The sequence below is a fragment of the Natrix helvetica genome (genome assembly GCF_964273705.1).
Source record: "Natrix helvetica genome assembly, chromosome: Z".
Lineage (NCBI taxonomy): Eukaryota > Metazoa > Chordata > Lepidosauria > Squamata > Natricidae > Natrix > Natrix helvetica.
Genome location: NC_138554.1, coordinates 140,313,161 through 140,330,970, shown reverse-complemented (window position 1 = coordinate 140,330,970; position 17,810 = coordinate 140,313,161). Strand labels below are relative to the sequence as shown.

Below are 17,810 nucleotides of genomic sequence, written 5' to 3'. Positions count from 1 at the left end.
GGAGGAGGAAGGATTGGAGGGTTGTTGGTCCTCACTGAGCTTCGGTGTCTCTTGCAGACATCTCATGACCTAACTAGGGAACATCATCAGTGCTAGAATATAGACCCCCCACCCCCAACTCTTCTAGCACTGATAATGTTCCTTAGTTGGGTCATGACACATTCTACAAACAAACAAGCTCAGAGAACCCCCCAAGAACCCCACAATCCTCTTTCTTCCTCCTTCTCCTCTTTGCAACCTTCCCTTCCCTTCTAGCACTGATGAAGTTCCTTAGTTTGGTCACGAAACGTCTGCAAGGAAACCTCCCAGCTCAGAGACCACCGAGTACACCACAATCCTAAAGGTCTCTCTGCTAGGACCTTCCAAACTAACTAGCCTGGTCTTCTTGGCCAAAGCGTTGCAGAAGACTTCACCTATCGTTTTATTGATCGTGTTGTTTGTTCACTCATTCATTTCCTTGGATCAGTTGATCACCTTCAGTGGACTTGATGTTCTCCCGGGTTCACTGCCCACTCTTCCACTCTCTTATGGGTTGAGCCCACATCTTGGATTCCCATCCCTTCCCATCCCAGAAGGACCACCCAAAACCTAGTTCTAGGTTGGAGATCATGAATGACCAGGGAAGAACCTGAAGGAACGTCCATTGTCCTCCACCTTGGATCTCTCTCTCTCTCTTACTTTATTCTCCCTTCAGCAAAGAGAAGACATATCCATGATTGTCCATGTCCTGCTCCAGAACCCTTGTTTTTCCAAACTTAGCTTCTTTAAAGATGGGTGGACTTCCAACTCCCAGAATCCCACCCACCTTAAAGTGGCCAACTATGAAACACTATCCCAGAGTTGATTCTGGTGGACCAACGTCTTGATAGACTTGGCCATGGAAATGATTCAGAACCTTTCAATCCCACTTTTGTTGCCTTGGGTTGAGGGTGAAGGAACTCATGATGTCCTTCAGAACCTCCTTCCTTCCTAAGGTTTTAAGCAGCCTTCATGTTCAGCAGATGTTCTCCTGGACCTTGACTTGAGTGGTGGAACATGACAGCTGAAGGAAAGAGGGAATTCAACCTCCAAGTGAAGCGACCATCTTCCTTGGAGTGGGGAGGAGAAGGGGGAAGGAGCGTCTGGAGGAGGGTACTTCTCTCTAGATATGAAGGATCCACTCTCATCCTGCGGACGAGTGGTCCAGAAGAAGATCCCGTTGCCTGTGAACTTCTGTAGATCTTCCTTCTGGCCTGGATTGAGATCCCCCCAGCAGGTCAGCCAACCAACCCCGGGGCCAAAGAACCGCAGACCTGTCATCTCGATAGCTTTTGGAGGACCACAACTTCTCCACCTCTAGAGAGGGCTTTTCATGGGAACATCTCCCAGCCCCTGGTCTTCTCTCAGTCATCCCCAACTCTTTGTCCAACATCCTGTTGAGTTGTGGCAATGGCCCTTTTGTGTAAATCAAGCCTTTGAATGCTGGGTTGTTGGTGGACACCTAGAAATATCTCCTCAACTTTCCTGGGTTGCTTTCATTTGGGGGAAAATGCTGGCTCACGGTGTGGAACCAAGCTCGGTTTCCTAAACCTTAGTTTGATATCACCTTTCTCTAGTTTGAATGAGTTCAGAAGTGACCCTGGACACCAGTTGTGGTGATCAAGGAGAAGGTCATACCTTCTCGTGATCCCTCACTGGTGTTTAGTTTCAAACTCTGTTATTCTATTATACCAGGGGTGTCCAAACTTGGGAACTTTAAGACTTGTGGACTTCAACTCCTAGAATTCCCCAGCCAGCTATGCTGGCTGGGGAATTCTGGGAGTTGACGTCCACAAGTCTTAAAGTTCCCAAGTTTGGACACCCCTGTATTATATAAATCCAACCTTTGGATCTTCTTGATAGACAGAAGCTGACTTCAAACCTCCATGTTTTTGACACGTAAGTTGAAAGAATGGAATTCTGGGAAATTTGGGGACTGGACGGGAATAGCTGCAGCTGAGGAGTGGACACTGAAGTCCTTAGTGCTCTCTGAGCTTGGTGGTTTTCCTGCAGACATCTCATGACCCAGCTAGGGAACATCATCAGAGCTGGAAGGGAGGGGGAATTCCTCTCTGTTGATACCCAATCCCTCCTAGCACTGACGATGCTACCTAGTTGGGTCACGAGATGTCTGCAGAAAAACCTCAGAGAGCACCGAGCAGCCCACTGTCCTCCCCCTCTCCACAAATCCCACTTCTTTGTAGCACTGATACCATAATATAGTTGGGTCACAAAACGTCTCCAGGGAAACTACCAAGCTCAGAAAGCGCCAAAGACACCCCTCCTCACTTTAACGACCGTCATAGCATCCCCAAACTCACAACAGCTTGGAAGTGGCATGTATTTACGACAGTTGCGACTTTCCCAGCCAGCTTCCGCGAAGCCTCATGAACGGGTTGCACCAGGTTTCCTTAACGGCCGTGTGACTCGCTTAACGACAGCCAGGGATTTGCTTCAAAACCCCGGCCAGAAAGTTGTGACATGGTATGCCCTTCACCACCGTCTCGCTTAGTGACAGAAATGGCCCCTTTTCGGTTGTAAGTCCGAAGACCTTCTGCAATCTTCGCCGTCCCTTGAGCATCCCATTGGCAACTGCGACAGGACGTTTTTTTTTTTTTTGGCATTCTGATGATCTGAAAACTCCTAACTTTATCTCCATTTTAGGCCAGAAACTCCGAATCCAACTTGGTATTCAAAACCTCTCCCAATAAAACATCCGTTTCTAAAGAGGGCCTTGCAAAGTCACCCAACGGGAAAGTGAGTCCTCTTTTCAACGTCCGACGCTTGGGAGAGGAGAGAGCTGCCTTCCCTCCTAGATTTTCTTCTCCTGGTAGTCCTCGACTTACAACCGTTCCCTGAATGACCACCCGGAAGTTCGAGCGGCGCCCCCCCCCCAAAAAAAAGCCACTTGCTGTCGTTTTTAAAAAAAATCTCCCTGGTCACTTAATCCAAATTCCGACGCTTGGCAACTGGTGTGTACTTACGACGGTTGCAGCATCCCGGGGATGTCAGCATCCCGGAAGGGGGAGGGGGGGCGTTTCACGTGATCCCCTCTTGCGACCTTCCAACCAGCAGCGTCCGTGGGGAAACCCCAATTCCCTTAACAACTCATTTCGTAAGAGTTGGCTATGCGACAACGGCAGCAGAGGTGGTTGAGTGGGGCCAAAACTTCCTCATCCGGCATCTCACTTAGCAACAGAAATTGTGATCGTAAGTCGAGGACTACCTAGATTTTTATTTTTTTTGGTCTTACTCTCTTTCCTCTTTGGGTCACTTTTTCTTCCTCTCTGACTTGAGTTCACCTCTGGGTCTTTTTTCGGGACTCTTTGCTCCTGCACGATGCTTTTCAGAGGGGGCGGCATTGCCGGGGAACATGGGTCTCTGAGTAGAGGTCTTGTGGTCGACTAAGGAAAGAGCTGAGGGGCTTGGGGAGCTTGGGGGTCTTATCCATAAAGAAGAGAAAAGATATTGTTGTCATTCTGGCCGGTGCCCCTTAAGATGACCCCCACCTTGGTTATCCTTGATGTATCGTCACGATTGTTTATTTCATAACTTATTAAGTCCAAAAAGCCCGGTTACAAGTCCAGGGTCTCTTAATCTCGGCCTGTGGGAAGATGGTGTTGGTGGGATTATAACTCCCAGAATTCCCTAGCCGGGATACCCAAGATTTAGATAGACAAGAAGCCTCCAAGTCATGATGCCCTGTTGGATACAAGTTAGCCGAAAAGGCATTCGACAGCGTAGTGTGGGGAATGTTAGTTAGGCCTTTAAAGATATATATTTCCAAAGGATGATCCCCTCTCCTGGGTAGGGTGGGGGGAGGCCCTTTGCAGAGAGCCAGGGCCCCTTTGTGGAGGGAGGGCACCCTGAGTGAGCTGCTTTGCAGGACATGCTGCTTTTAACCAATCCTGTTTTCCTTTGCTGAGTCGGTGGCTCCTTCGTTTTTTTTCTCTTCTCCTTCCTCTGTCTCCTCCTCATTCCTCCTTTCTTTCGCTGAGTCCACGACTCCTTCTCTCCTCCTCCTCCTCCTCTTCCTCCTCCATATCCACATTCCTTCACTGGATCTCTGGCTCCTTCATTTTTTCTCTTAATTCATTCTTCTGTCTCATTCTCTTCCTCCTCCTTCTCCTTGTTTTCTTCACTGATTCCCTGACTCCTTTTCTCTTTTCTGCTTCCTTTGTCTCCTCTCCTTTCTCTTCCTCCTCCTCCCCTTCGCTGAGTTCGTGGCTCCTTCGTTTTTTTCCTTCCTCTGCCTCCCCCCTCCTCCTCTCCGCTGAGTCCAGGACCCCTCCTCTTCCTCCTCCTCCTCTTCCTCACCCACATCCCACCACTGACTGTGGCTCCTTCATTTTTTTCTCTTCTCCTTTCTCCCTCTTCCTCCTTTCCTTTGCTGAATCTTTGACTCCTCCTCTTCTTCTTCCTCCTCCTCCTCCTCTACCATCTTTCCTTCTCTGAATCAGTGGCTTCTTTTTTTTTCCTCCTCTTTTCCTTCTTCCGTCTCTTCCTCCGTATTCCCCTCCTCCTCCGCTTTTCCTTCACTGAGTTCCTGACTCTTTCAGTTTTTTCTCTCCTCCTCCTTCTCCACCATCTTTTCTTCACTGAGTTTGTGGCTCCTTCATTTTTTCTCTTCTCCCTCTAACTCCTCCCCCTCTTCCTCCTCCTTTTTCCCATTTCATTTTTTCCCCTCTCTTGCTTCCTTCTCTCCTTTTCCTTCTCTCCTTCCTCTGTCTCCTCCTCTTCCTTGTCTGCGTCTGGTCCTCCCTAACCCTTAGAGACGTTCGGATGGCGTGGCTAACACTCGCTTGCGCTCTTGTCTGTCTCGTCCCTCCGTTTGCTGTGTGATTCAGAGAGAGAGAGAGAGAGAGAGAGAGGGAGAAACCTAACCAGTCCTTTTCCCTTTGTGTCCTTCTCTCCATCTCTGTTGACAATTCAGGTCCAGATACTGTCCCAAAAAGCGAACTACAGCCACGTCCAGTCCAAATGTGGATCCAAGGACAATATTAAGCATGTCCCTGGAGGTGGGAATGTAAGTACATCAGGACCTGAGGGCCGTTGTCTTCCTCTTCCTCCTGACTAACTCTTCTTCTTCCTCCTCCTCCTCTTCTTCCATGTGCCCATTTCGACTCTGGAGTTGTCCTACCTGTGTATGTATATCTCTGTGTGTTTGTATGTGCGTGTGTATGTATTTCTTGGGGAAGTGGGGAGGGAGAGAGGTGGACCTTTGCCCCCTCCTCCTGCCCTGAGCATCGCGGAGGGGGAGTGTGGGGGAGGAGGACCGCATCTGGACTTTGGTAGGTTATGATCCGGACGAAGCTGAAAACTTTTGAGGTTTTGTTTTTGTGGGTTTTTTTTAGAAAGTGTGGAGGCTACCTGGGAATTGGGTGAAGAAGCAGGGGGAGAAAGAGAGAGAGAGAGAGAGATGAGGGAGATGTGAGATGATGGATAGAGAGATGGATAGATGATATGTGTATAGGTGGTAGGTAGGTAGAGGGGTGGTGGTCGGTAGGTAGACAGAGACCCAGATAGATAGTAATGTAGAGAAATGATGGATGGATGGATGGATGGATGGGGGGATGGATGGATGGATGATAGCTAGCTGATGGTTAGGTGACAGATGATGGATAGAGAGGTGGATGGAAGGATGATAGATGATAAACATGGGTGAATAGAAAGAAATGGATGGTAGATGGATAGAGATTGATGGAAGGATAAATATAGATAGATATTGGATTAAGTATATACAGAAAGATAAAATGTATAGCTGATAGATGATAGAATGGATAGGTAATATAGATGGATAGAGGGATGGGTGAATAGATGACAGATAATGGATGGATAGACATAGGTAGATGGATGATAAATAGATAAATAGATGATAGAATAATGGATAGCTGATTATCTATCTATCTATCTATCTATCTATCTATCTATCTATCTATCTATCTATCTATCTATCTATCTATCTATCTAAGTTCTACACCCACTCCCCATCTCACCCAAGTGTCCTCTGCATGGTTTCCAATAAGACAGAGAGAAGGACGAAGTTAGGAAATGTGTTGGAAAACTGTGAACTTACACCAGAAAACTGGAAGGCATGTGAAAGAACATCAAGATAGCTCCAGCTTGATGCTCTTTGGCAGAGTTGGGAAGGAGTTAGTGGCTTTCCCACCCAGTCAGGCTTTCCAAATTCGGTCTGAACAATCTATATCTGTAGATTTGAGCGTGGGGTCTTTTTCGAGACCTATTTCAGGGGGGGGGGTTGTGATGACAGGGGTCCGCAAAGAGAAGATCACCTCAGGGTGCCTAAGTAGAGAACGTCGCTGTTTTTCCAAGGCTGGCTTCTGTTTAAGAAGGGAGCCGTGATTTAGGAGAATTTGAGGGGGCAGGCATGGCGGAAGAAGAGGCGGCCTGCCTTAAACCTTGGAGTAAGGAGTCCATCAAACCACAAATGGCGGACTTTTTGAGAGTCTACCTTGGTGTAGAAACCCACCCAGGTTCGGGGCAGCTAAATTGTATTCTGGTATCCCACCACTTCTGTGCCCTGGAGAATTTGGTTCCACAACAGGATTTCATTGAAGACGAGCCCTTGTTGACGCCCATGAGGGTGGACGTAAACAAGATCTTGAGATCCCATCTGGTTCACCAGAATTGGGGCCAGATCTGGTTCACTTCACTCAAGCTCCTTTCCAATTCTTTGGCGTGTCACGGGGGCAATAGCAGAGGAAGCTACTGACATCTTGAAGGTCTATGTTTTACAAGTTGGGGGGGGAGGTGTCCAACAGCGATCTTCTGCCCACTGGAATGGATGCCGCTGACGAGAAGACCCCCGTGGGGAAGGATTTGTCTCTTCTCCGGTTGGACCTTGAGTTCAACTCCAAATACACCTCCATGTACCCTCAGTCGGCCTTTTTCAAAATTGGCCGCTTGACGATCTGAGGACTTCAACTCCCAGAATTCCCTGGCCAATGTTGTGAGAGATATTAGACAAAAGATGGCTGGAAGATAGAAAAATCATGGATGGATGGATGGATGATAGATAGAGAGATAATATATAGATATAGACAGACAGACGGAGGGATGGATATATAGATAGAGAGAGACAATAGATAGATAAATAAAGATGGATGGAATGTGTGTATTTGTGTGTGTGTGTGTGTGTGTGTATAACGTTTTGGCGAGGTCCCACTCGCCATCTTCAGGCTGGAGTTTTGGGCTTAAAGTGGGCTGTATTTGTGCTGATAAATAAAGGGAGACTACTATAGATCTATTTCAAGCTACAACACAAATATAACAAAGGGAACATTAAAAATATAGTTTTCGGCCTGGATGGTCTGGAGTGAGCTGAAAGACAGACAGAGGGAAACAGTGTGTTCCCTCCCATATTTGGGCATACCAGGGGTTGTGACACAATACATACCTATTTCCCTGGCTTAGCTGATAAAGGAGGAGAGCCTGTGGCTTAGTGGCTAATACATCTGCCTAATATGTAATACAGCCCAGGTTCAAATCCCAGTAAGGGTATGGTCTAGCTGATGAGAGCTAAATAGCTTGAAATAGATCTATACTAGTCTCCCTTTATTTATTTATCAGCACAAATACAACACAAATGTAACAAAGGCAACATTAAAAATATGGTTTTCTGCTTGGATGGTCTCCTGGAGTGAGCCGAAAGACAGACAAAGGGAAACAGTGTGTTCCCTCCCATATTTGGGCATACCAGGGGTTGTGACACAATACATACATACATACATACATACATACATACATATATACAGAGAGAGAGAGAGAGAGAGAGAGAGAGAGAGAGAGAGAGAGAGAGAGAGAGAGAGATGATAGATAGATATAGATGATAGACAGACAGACAGACAGACAGACAGACAGATGATAGATAGATGATAGATATGGGTGGAGATTGTGTGTGTGTGTGTATGCACATCCATCCATCCATCCCACTTCACCCATCTCACCTGATTGTCTCCGGACGGTTCACTACAGCATAGGTGGGATGGATGAAGTTGACCTTGAATTCTTTTGAGTTGAAGTCCACCGATCTTCCAGTGGCCAAAGTTGACCCGCACTGCCTCGCTCATCTCTTCCATCCTCTCCAGAGGAGGAACTTCTCTGACAGCGAGAAGAAGAACCAGGTGATCACGTCATCTGTCACCGGCCCCTCAATCCGGACGAAACCCGGTCCCTTTTCAGATGTATGGACATTGCCGGCCGGAGAGTTCTGGAAGTCCACCCATCTTCAAGGGGCCTCTTTCAAGGTCCAGCATCTACCTTCACGTTTGGTAGATCCCCAAAGGTTCCTCCTTCCCTGGTGCCACGAAGCCTTGAATTTCTTGGACCCTGCTTTTAACCACCATTCCAGGGGTGAAGTCGGCTACTCCCTAACCTGCCTGTATAAATTGTTGGGGTTTGTTTGTACTTTCAACCTGATTTGACAAATTTTGCTGTTCTTTTTTCTTTCTCTCTCTCTCTCTCTCTCTCTCTCTCTCTCTCTCTCTCTCTCTCTCTCTCTCTCTCGGACTTCTTCCCCCTCTCCGAAAAATAATAATCATAATTGCCAATCAATTTCATACGATCTCCAGATTTATGTGCGAAAGCGATTTCCTTCTGTTCCTCTCGTTGAATGGTCTTGTTCTAGATCTGTCTCCTCCAGGAAGCTCCTTTGTCCGTCTTCCTTTTTCTTCTCCTCCCACTGTCTTTCCCTCCTTCCTTCTCCATCGTCCACCAATCAGTCTGTCCAACTACTCGGCTCACAGAGTAAAGTATCTATTGTTTTCAGGTCCAAATTGTCCCCAAGCCAGCTTCAGGCAACAAAACTCAGCCATCGACCAACCCCAAGCCCAGCCGGGGCAGTACCAATGTGAGTAGAACCACTAGACTTGGCCAAGTGACTTTTGATGTTATGGAGTTTCTACCTTCTCCCAGTGTCATAGGACGTCTTTGGCCAAGTGACTTTTGATGTTATGGAGTTTCCACCTTCTCCCAGTGTCACAAGACGTCCTTGGCCAAGTGACTTTTGATGTTATGGAGTTTCTACCTTCTCCCAGTGTCACAAGACGTCCTTGGCCAAGTGACTTTTGATGTTGCAGACTTTGTACCTTCGTCCAGTTTCATAGGATGTTCTTGGCCAAGTGACTTGATGTTATGGAATTTCCACCTTTTTCCAGTGTCATAGGACCTTCTAGGCCTAGGACTTTCATCCTGCCAACTGAACTCTTGGGGAGATGATGGGTCTTCCAACGTCATCTGTCTCTGAGGTTCTCTTGTTACCCACAGATCGCCCCCTTCTCCCAAAACATGAGAGTTTAACTGTTGGAGAACCATGATCTGCTGAGGGATGGAGAGGGTCAGTGAAGAGAGAAAGCCACTTTGCTAAAGAGCAACAAGGATGATCAGGGGACTGGAGGCTGAAGCAGATGATGGATGGTTATGGAAACTTGTCTAGGACTAGGAGTGACATGGTAGCATCTTCCAGTACTTGAGGGGTTGTCACAGAGAAGAAGGGGTCAACCTATTCGCCAAAGCACCGAGGGTAGCATAAGTAACTAGAAACTAATCCAGGAAATATGCAACCTGGAACTAAGGAGAAATTTCCTGGAAGTGAGAACAATTAAATCAGTGGAACAATTTGTATCCAGAAGTGGTGGGTGCTCCATTTACTGGAATGGTGTAGGTTGGACTAGAAGACCTCCAAGGTCCCTTCTGACCTTATTGTTCTATGTTCTTCAACGTGATGGTGTTTCTAACTTTCTCCGGTGTCATAGGACCTTCTGCGATCTTGGGGTAGTGATGGCTGTCCCATCTTCTTCAGTTTGAGGTTCTCCTACTATCAGAAGGCCACCGGTTCTCCCAAAATAGGGGAGTCTGACCTTCGGAGAACCATTATCTCCTGGGGCACACGCGTGGTGATTCTTCAAGTGACGAGGTCTTTGGTGGTCTCTGAGCTTAGTGGTTTTCTTGAAGACCTTTCATGACCCAACTAGGGAACATCATCAGCGTTAGAAGGGAAGGGGGTTTGTGCTCAATTCATATACAGTCCCTTTTAGCAATGATAATGTTCCCTAGTTGGGCTGTAAAACGTCTGCAAGAAAGCCACCAAGCTCAGAGAGAGTACTACGAACTCCCACAGTTCTCCTCCTCCTTTCTACAAACACAGCTGCCTTCTAGCACTGACAACATTCTCTAGTTGGGTCGTGAGACGTCTTCAAAAACCACCAAACTCACAGAGCACCACAGTTCAATCCTGAGCTTCAAATATTCTCTTCTACCGATTCTCCAAATCCACTCACCTATCTCACCACACACCCCAAAGATTGGGACATGGTGGTTCTCGGCTTGGGACTGTCCGCCCTTTTGAGACGGGCAGGCGCTAAAAAGGACCCCTTCCATCTTAGCCCAACCCCAAACGTGGCTCTTTGATCTCCTGGAGACCCTCTCCAACGTCCAATGAAACCCCTGGAGCGACCAAGGTGCTTGACTTGAGAAGTAGGGTAGGAGTGCTGAACTCCTCTGCTCCGTCCCACAGAGGGTTGTGTTGTGTTGCATTGTGTTGAAATCGGAAGCACATGATCTCTAGGGCGTTAGTAGCAACGGGAACAGTGGATCTTATTGTTCTTTCCAGCTTTTTTTTGTGTGTGTGTTTTTTTTTTTTGGTCCTGCAAGGAGACATCTCGGTCCCAAATAAACATTTTTTAATTGAAGCTGGGATTGGTGTAACCAATCGTCTCCTATTTCTTGCTGGTCCCTGAGGGAGCTTGAAACATCTGGAGAAGATTGGAGAAGGCTTGACGCCCAATCAGAGGGGTCCAGGGCTTCGTGGGGGGTGGGAGTCTTTAGAATTCAGCCCTTTCCCCTATCTTCTAAGAGCTTGAAACCCCCAGAGGTCCTACATCTGGCCCTATCCTTTCTTTTCTCCAGCTTCTCTCCTTCTCCTTCTGTCCTTATCCCACCCCACCCCTGCTTTGGAATAAATTATGCAGAGGTCTTCCCCCCTCGCGTGAAATTTATTCTAAGCACATCTATTCTGGAGTCGGAGATTTCTAGACTGTGGTCCAAAGATCGGCGCTGTTCGGATGGATGGCCTTGCTAGACAAGCCCGTCCTCATTGGATAGGTCTTCTCTGGTTTTTTACGGCGGTCTGCTCACATTTTAGGACTCTTGAATGGTCCTTCTCACCAACCCTGTTTCTGTGCTTCAAGAGATCCCACGGTCTTGCACGTTCCTGGAAGGACAGCTTCGTTAGCTTGGACCTGGTGGGAGAACATCTGGGACTCTTGGCCCCTGGAAACATCTGCAGAACTTTAGGAAGGACCTGGGCTTGCCGTCTCCCTCAGTTGTCCCTTTCTTTCCTTCTCCTCTTCTGTAGGTGCAGATCCAGAACAAGAAAATTGACCTTTCTAAGGTGTCTTCCAAGTGTGGTTCCAAGACCAACATCAAGCATAAGCCAGGTGAGAAGCAGAAGTAGGTGGCCACCAAGGGAGGTGGGCTACTTTATGGGTCCGGCTTTCACTCGAGCATCAACCTAGGGTGGTGAACATGGAGGCTGGGTGAGAGACATGGAGGAGAAGAGAACTGTGTGGGCCTTCAACCCAGAATCCTGCTCCTTCAACATTGGCAATTGTCAACTGTACATATTTAATTTTATTGTATCCTGTTATATTTTGTATGAACTGTACACCGCCCCGAGTCCCTTGCGGGAGAGGGGGCGGTCTAGAAGCATTAAATATTATTATTATTATTATTATTATTATTATTATTATTATTATTATTATTATTATTATTATTATTATTATTATTATTATTATTATTATTATTATTATTATTATTATTATTATTATTGGGCCTAGGAGTCTTCTGGAAAGTTTCTAAGCAGGTCATGGTGCTGTCCTCCAACTTTAATCTCCCAAGAGCTTAAATCCAGAGGGACAGGATCTTGGGAGGAGATCTTTGAGCGAAGGAGAGTCCAAGGGACCTCCACTGGACAGAAGATCTGCAGCTCCAGAGCCTTGGGTCGAAGGTAGATGATCCCTCAGAAGGACAGGTTGAAGCTTCAGAGGACTTTATGGCTGATCTTGGAGAAGGTGTCAAAAGAGCCACCAAGGCAGGACTTAGGAGAAGTGATGACCTTGTCCTTTGAAGAGTCTTGTTGCAGACAGGTAGCAATAGGGTCTCTGGCCTTCCTTCAAGAGCCAACCCAAGCTGATGTGTCCTAGAAGAAGACCCATCAATAAATGGCCAGATCCAATCTTTGATATCTCCATTGGTTGCGTCTGTTGGATCACAACCAATTTGTAGCATCAAAAGGACTGGTCACATTTACGATCGGTCCTTGCACTTACAACCACTTCCTGCCCAAGTCACATGATCACAATTCATGCCCGTGGCCATTGGGTTCGCATTGTAGTGTGTCCTGCAACTGTGGGCTTATGGCCTGCAACCATTTGTTGTTGTTTTTTGCTGGTTTCGCACCTGAGAACTTGGCATTTGCTGGATGACCAGTGATTCACTTAATGATCAGGGTAGAAAGGGTCACCAAGTGAGACCTTGGGGACCGTAATGACTTAGGATGGAAATTCTGATAGATATAAGTCGTACTCTTAAATATAAGGGCACGTGGACACTGGATGGCTTTGTCTGGTGATTTCCTTCAATCGAACGGTGGAGATCCTACTTGGGCCCCCCTAGAGAAGACGTCAAAGATGGGATGGGACTTTCCTCCAGAGGTTCCTCACGGATCACTCGCCCATCATCCCTTATCATCATCTTCTTTTAAGGATCACATAACCCTTTGCAGGGGTGGCATCTGAGCAACTCAATAGAGCTAGCAGAGTGTTTTAATGGCCTGATGCCCTTCATGTCGCCAGAGCGGAGTTTTTGTTCAGCAGATATATTCTCAATGTGCCCAGAGAGAGAAATATCTGCTGAACAAAAACTCCGCTCTGGCGACATGAAGGGCATCAGGCCATTAAAACACTCTGCTAGCTCTATTGAGTTGCTCTACTTAGGATCGAACTCACAGCCTTCTGACTATGAGGCGTGAGCGCCACTTCTAGTCTACCGCACCACTCCACTCACCCACCGTCTCTGCCCCAAGCAAAGCGATCTGAGTCAGTGGTTGGAAACAAGGCTGTTCCCCAAGTTGTTGCGGTCGGGACGATGGACCTCTGGTGAAAATTACGTTCCCCTCGTTTCTTTCAGGCGGGGGAGACGTGAAGATCGAGATCCAGAAGTTGAACTTCAAGGAGAAGGCCCAAGCTAAGGTGGGCTCTCTGGACAACGTCGGGCACGTTCCAGCTGGAGGCACCGTGAAGGTATGCGTGAAGCCTACCCTCCTTGAGGTTCCTCACCGTGAATGAACCAAGAAGTTCTTAGTGGCCGGTTGAATCAAATCTCTCCAGAGCACAAGAGGTGGAAACGGAGGACTTGTTAAAATATGGTGGACCTTCAGGGAGGCCGGGTAACGAGCAGGAGGAACCGAGGAGGGAGACCTTGTGTGATGTTCTCCCACCTCCTCTGCTCACATCCATCCTTCCTCTGGGTGGCCGTGATGTGAGCAGCGGGGAGGAGGCGTTGGCAGGCATCCTTCCCCACGGTCCAAGTCCGCTTGCCGCCTCGCCATCCTGTGGGGCACGAGCAGGATTCTTGCCCACTCCCATTCCCTCTCACCAGAAGAGAAGGGATATCTCTGCAACATCTCCTAAAGGGGTAGTCCTTGACTTACGACTGTGCGTTTAACAACTGCCCCGAAGGTGTGTGTGTGTTTTTCCCCCAGAGGCGACTGTACTTCCTTGGTTTATCTTTGAAGACCTTTCGCTTCTCCTCCGAGAAGCTTCTTCAGCTTCTGAATGGATGGTGGGGAACGGAAGGATTGATACTCCTTGCTGGTCATTTGCATTCTTTTTAGAGAGGCGTTGAGGCTACTTGGAGGTTTGTCGGTGTCACCTGAGGACTGCAAACAGGTGTGTAGCCTTCTCGGCACTGCTGAATGGACGGGTGTTGTGGAGCTGTTATTTTCTGCAGGATGTTCAGCAATGCCAAGAAGGCTCACCCACAAACCCCCAAGTGGCCTCAGCGCCTCTCTACAAAGGCTGCAAATGACCAGCTGTCTGCAAGGAATATAAATCCTTCCGTTCCCCACCATCCAGTTGCCTCCTCCTCTTCTTCTTTTTTAAAGCACTTTTGGGCCCGTAGACCTTTGTTTAATAATGGTTTCGTTTTGTTACGAGATGGGCGAGCGATCAATTGAATTGGTCGATCAATCAGCAGTGATGACGGCCTTGGAAAAAGTGACGTATGACCCATCCTCAAAGTTACAACCGTTGCAGCCACCCCTGTAGTCACCTGATCGCAGTTGGTGGGCCACCTGGCCACTGTCGATTTACGATGGATGCAGTCCCGTTATTGCAACTTGTGAGCTTCCTATAAGCAAAGTCAATCTGGGAAGACAGATTTGCTTAATGACTATGTGATTCATTTAACAGCCATGATTAGGCTGTTAATGACTAGGGGATTCATTTAACCATTCCCCGTAAAAATGGCTGTAAAACTGGGTCCAGTGATGTGATGACTCGCTTAATGTCCATATTGTTTAGCGAACAGAATTCTACTCCCAATTGTGGCCGTAAATCGAGGATTACCTTAAGGTTGTCTTCAATCCTTGATGACTGCTACAAAGACCAGCCGAGTTCCTTGGCAGACGGAGAGAGTTAACATCTCTAAAAGTCCCCTCACGGGCATCTCGATAGTCGGAGAGTTGCATCATGGGTAGCTTCAGCTCATCCCATGTGTCTGCCTTGGGCTGGTCATCCTTCAGAAACGTCTTCGGGGGGTGGGGGGGTTTATGGACAGGACAGGTCCCCTCCCAGCATCCTTCTCAACAATCGCCTGTGTCTGTCGTCCCTCCACCACCCTTCCCCACACGCCCACTGTGTTCTCACATCTTCACTTCACAACCAATCCAGTGCCCGAGATTGCAGGAGAGTACAATATTTGGGCAGGGGTGTGGGGCAGAGGAGCTGAGGAGCTGAGCAGGAGAAATGAGCCTGGACGAGACTGAAGCGAAAGGGATCAGTCTCGCCCTTCAAACTAAATGATCTTCTTGGAACAATCGGGTGGAAATCTCTCTTTCTACAACAACCAACCACAGCCAACTTACTATATAGCCATCATGCTGGGACGTGGCCATTTTGCTGGGGCCAACCTACCGTGGCCAGCTCATCATGGCCAACTCGCAATTCCACGCTGAATAACACGATAAATATTATCTGCCGCTGTTATCCTCAATGTGATTTCCGTTTTTGTCCATGCACGTAATGTCAAAGATGTCAGTGTTCTAATTAACTCCTCATTGCAATCCAGAACTTAAGGTTTAATTAGAGAAATCATATTGGCACATCTGGGGAAAACCCGAATCTGAAATCCCGCGTCTCTCACACACACACACACTAAAACTCACACCCTGACCTGTCTAGGGACATTTCCATCACACAGCCCCCATCGGTTCCCCGTCTCAGCTGCCGCCAAACTTCGTTCACTCCCCTCCAGGTGCCATCAGCCAGACCTTGACCTCATGTGAAATTATGATTTATTCCCTTCGCTACTCTCCCGTTCCCACTCTGACTGCCCCGTAAAGTCTGACCAAAGATGGACCCTTTGGGCTGGCAAAAGAAATAGTGGCAAATAACGTCACGTTATCCCAGGTAGAATTGTCCCGTGGCGACTTGAGGCGAGTTGACCTAGGAGAGATGGCAAAATAGCCACCGCGGGTTTGCCGTGATGAGATGGCTGCGGTCTGTTCCCTCCAGAGAGAGAGGCGGGGACCCTCTTCCTCCCAGCCGTCCTCCCTTACATCCCATCTCCTTCCCTCTGTGCAGTGACCCTTCATTGTCCTCCCCACCCCACTGTTTCCTTCTAGACTGAGGGGGGCAAGGAGGCAGCCCCAGAGAACGGAGCGCCCCCATCGGGCAGCAGTGCCCCGCAGGAGAATGGCGCAGGGCCGCTCGAGCCCGCGCAGGGCAATGGTGATCAAAGGGAAATTCAGTGCTTCGATACTCACATACAAGAGACAAGTAAGTGCCCAGGGAAACTGGCAGTCCTAGAGGAGGTAGCGGGTCTGGGAGAGCCGTTGAATTCTCGTTTTTTTTCCAGGGCTTGGAGGGTGGGGGAGGGAAATAAACCCTGAATGGTTGTTTGCGGGTGATGTTGTCTTATGCTAATGTCGTTAATGCAATCAATTGCCTTTTATTTTCCAGGCCTTTAATGCTGACATTCTGGTATCGCCTTCCGTCCCTTGTCTCTCCCCCCATTTCCCCCGTCCCCCCAATGTGTCGCTGCAGATTGAATCCCACAAGCTGACCTTCCGTGAGAACGCCAAGGCTCGCACGGACCACGGGGCGGATTTCGCAGTCTGCGCCGGCAGTCCCTCCACTTCCCCACCACTGAGCACTTCTTTCAGCGAGAGCCTGGGCACCACCGCCGCCGCCGTGTCCTCCTTGCCCCCACGGCTGCCCTGGCGGGCTCCCCTCGCAGAAGACACCTCTGCTGCGCTCTCTCGGCCAGGCTTGTGACTTGCTTTCCTGCCCTGTACCCAATCCCAGACCCCAAATATCCCCCAGTTCCTCAGCTTGCCTCCCTTAATCCGGTGCCATCCACCTGCCCGGGCTTCAGTGGGGCTCCAGTAAGTGGTTTGTCCATTGATCCTTTGCGCAAGTCTTGGACTCGGATGGGACGGGACAGGCAGGGGGTCTTGCTGACCTCTGGCCTCCCAGACCTCATTTCTCAATTCTTGCTTATTTGGATGCCAGGATCAAAGTGCAAATTACGAATTTGGCTTTGAGGCCGCAAATAGTGGATTCTTTTTGGGAATATTGGATTGTTTTCGGAAACCCCACTGGAGACACCGAGAAAGGGTTCAAAGGCCAATGAGAGTTAAAGGGGGCAAGGTTTCTTCCTTTCTCTTTCCGACTTCCTCCCACCCCATGGATCCCCTCTCCACCCTGTTTAGCGCTGACCCGTTACTCTCGCACATAACGTCATGCTCATTAGCATACCCCGCAAACAACGCCGTAATCTTTTTTATTTTCTCATTCTTCCCCTGCGTCCAAACTGAGCGGTGTGGCTGTGCTGAGCAGTGGTCCCTGTGGCTTCCCCCACCGGCTCATGCTTCCCCTCCCTGCTCGTCCGCATTGCCCTTCCCTTCGCCATAGGATAATTAAACAAAAGAAACCCCGCACCATTATCAATTCTGCTATTGCAGCGCTGTTGGCTTTGTTATCCACATATCCTGCCATTTTAAACAGTGTTCTGTTTTTGTTTTCTTTTTCTCTCTTTTTCTTTTCTTTTCTTTGGTGTGGTGGTTCTTTTGCGTGTGTGTTTCAAAATATTTGGAGAACGACGGAGCCAAGGGACTCAAAGGCCCTCCAGGGGGCGGGAGGGATCGTGGAGACGAAAGTTGACAGGCGAACAAGTGTGTACAAGAAAATAGGCGATGTATAGCTGTAGAGCACCAACGTGCTGCAGACAAAAGCTCCAAGATGGGCATTGAAAGTCGGCCACTCCTGCACAAATACCGGGTGGGTTTCCATTTGAAAATTGCCTTTTCAGGTGGTTTCCAAAGAATCCAACACCAGGGATCTGAGCAGTTCATACCGTGCAGGGGACTCCGTTCCGGAGATTTTGCGACCACCAAGGGACACTGAAATATGCTGGAATGTTTGCGAGGAAATCGAGCAGGGAGAGAGGGAAAGTCACGGGAAAGTGTTTGAAGGTCTGAAAATGCTGGGCTG

The 17,810-nt window shown here is 48.4% G+C and overlaps 1 protein-coding gene across 7 annotated transcripts in view; it reads left to right on the top strand.

Annotated features, from left to right (window-relative positions):
- The window catches only part of LOC309381542 (uncharacterized protein), a 137,487-nt gene extending 120,985 nt beyond the window's left edge, over nt 1–16,502 (top strand). For 4 of the 7 annotated variants that reach the window (XM_081932673.1, XM_081932674.1, XM_081932670.1 and 1 more), the window contains 7 exons: nt 2,683–2,775; nt 4,952–5,044; nt 8,807–8,887; nt 11,393–11,474; nt 13,225–13,337; nt 15,941–16,094; nt 16,278–16,418. In XM_081932673.1, coding sequence (XP_081788799.1) covers nt 2,683–2,775; nt 4,952–5,044; nt 8,807–8,887; nt 11,393–11,474; nt 13,225–13,337; nt 15,941–16,094; nt 16,278–16,285 — 624 coding nt within the window. In that variant the 3' untranslated portion in view covers nt 16,286–16,418. Of the gene's footprint in view, nt 1–2,682; nt 2,776–4,951; nt 5,045–8,806; nt 8,888–11,392; nt 11,475–13,224; nt 13,338–15,940; nt 16,095–16,277 lie in introns of all 7 variants that reach the window. The other 3 variants (XM_081932672.1, XM_081932675.1, XM_081932676.1) reach the window with 3 other exon arrangements.
- Nucleotides 16,503–17,810: the final 1,308 nt, after the last annotated feature.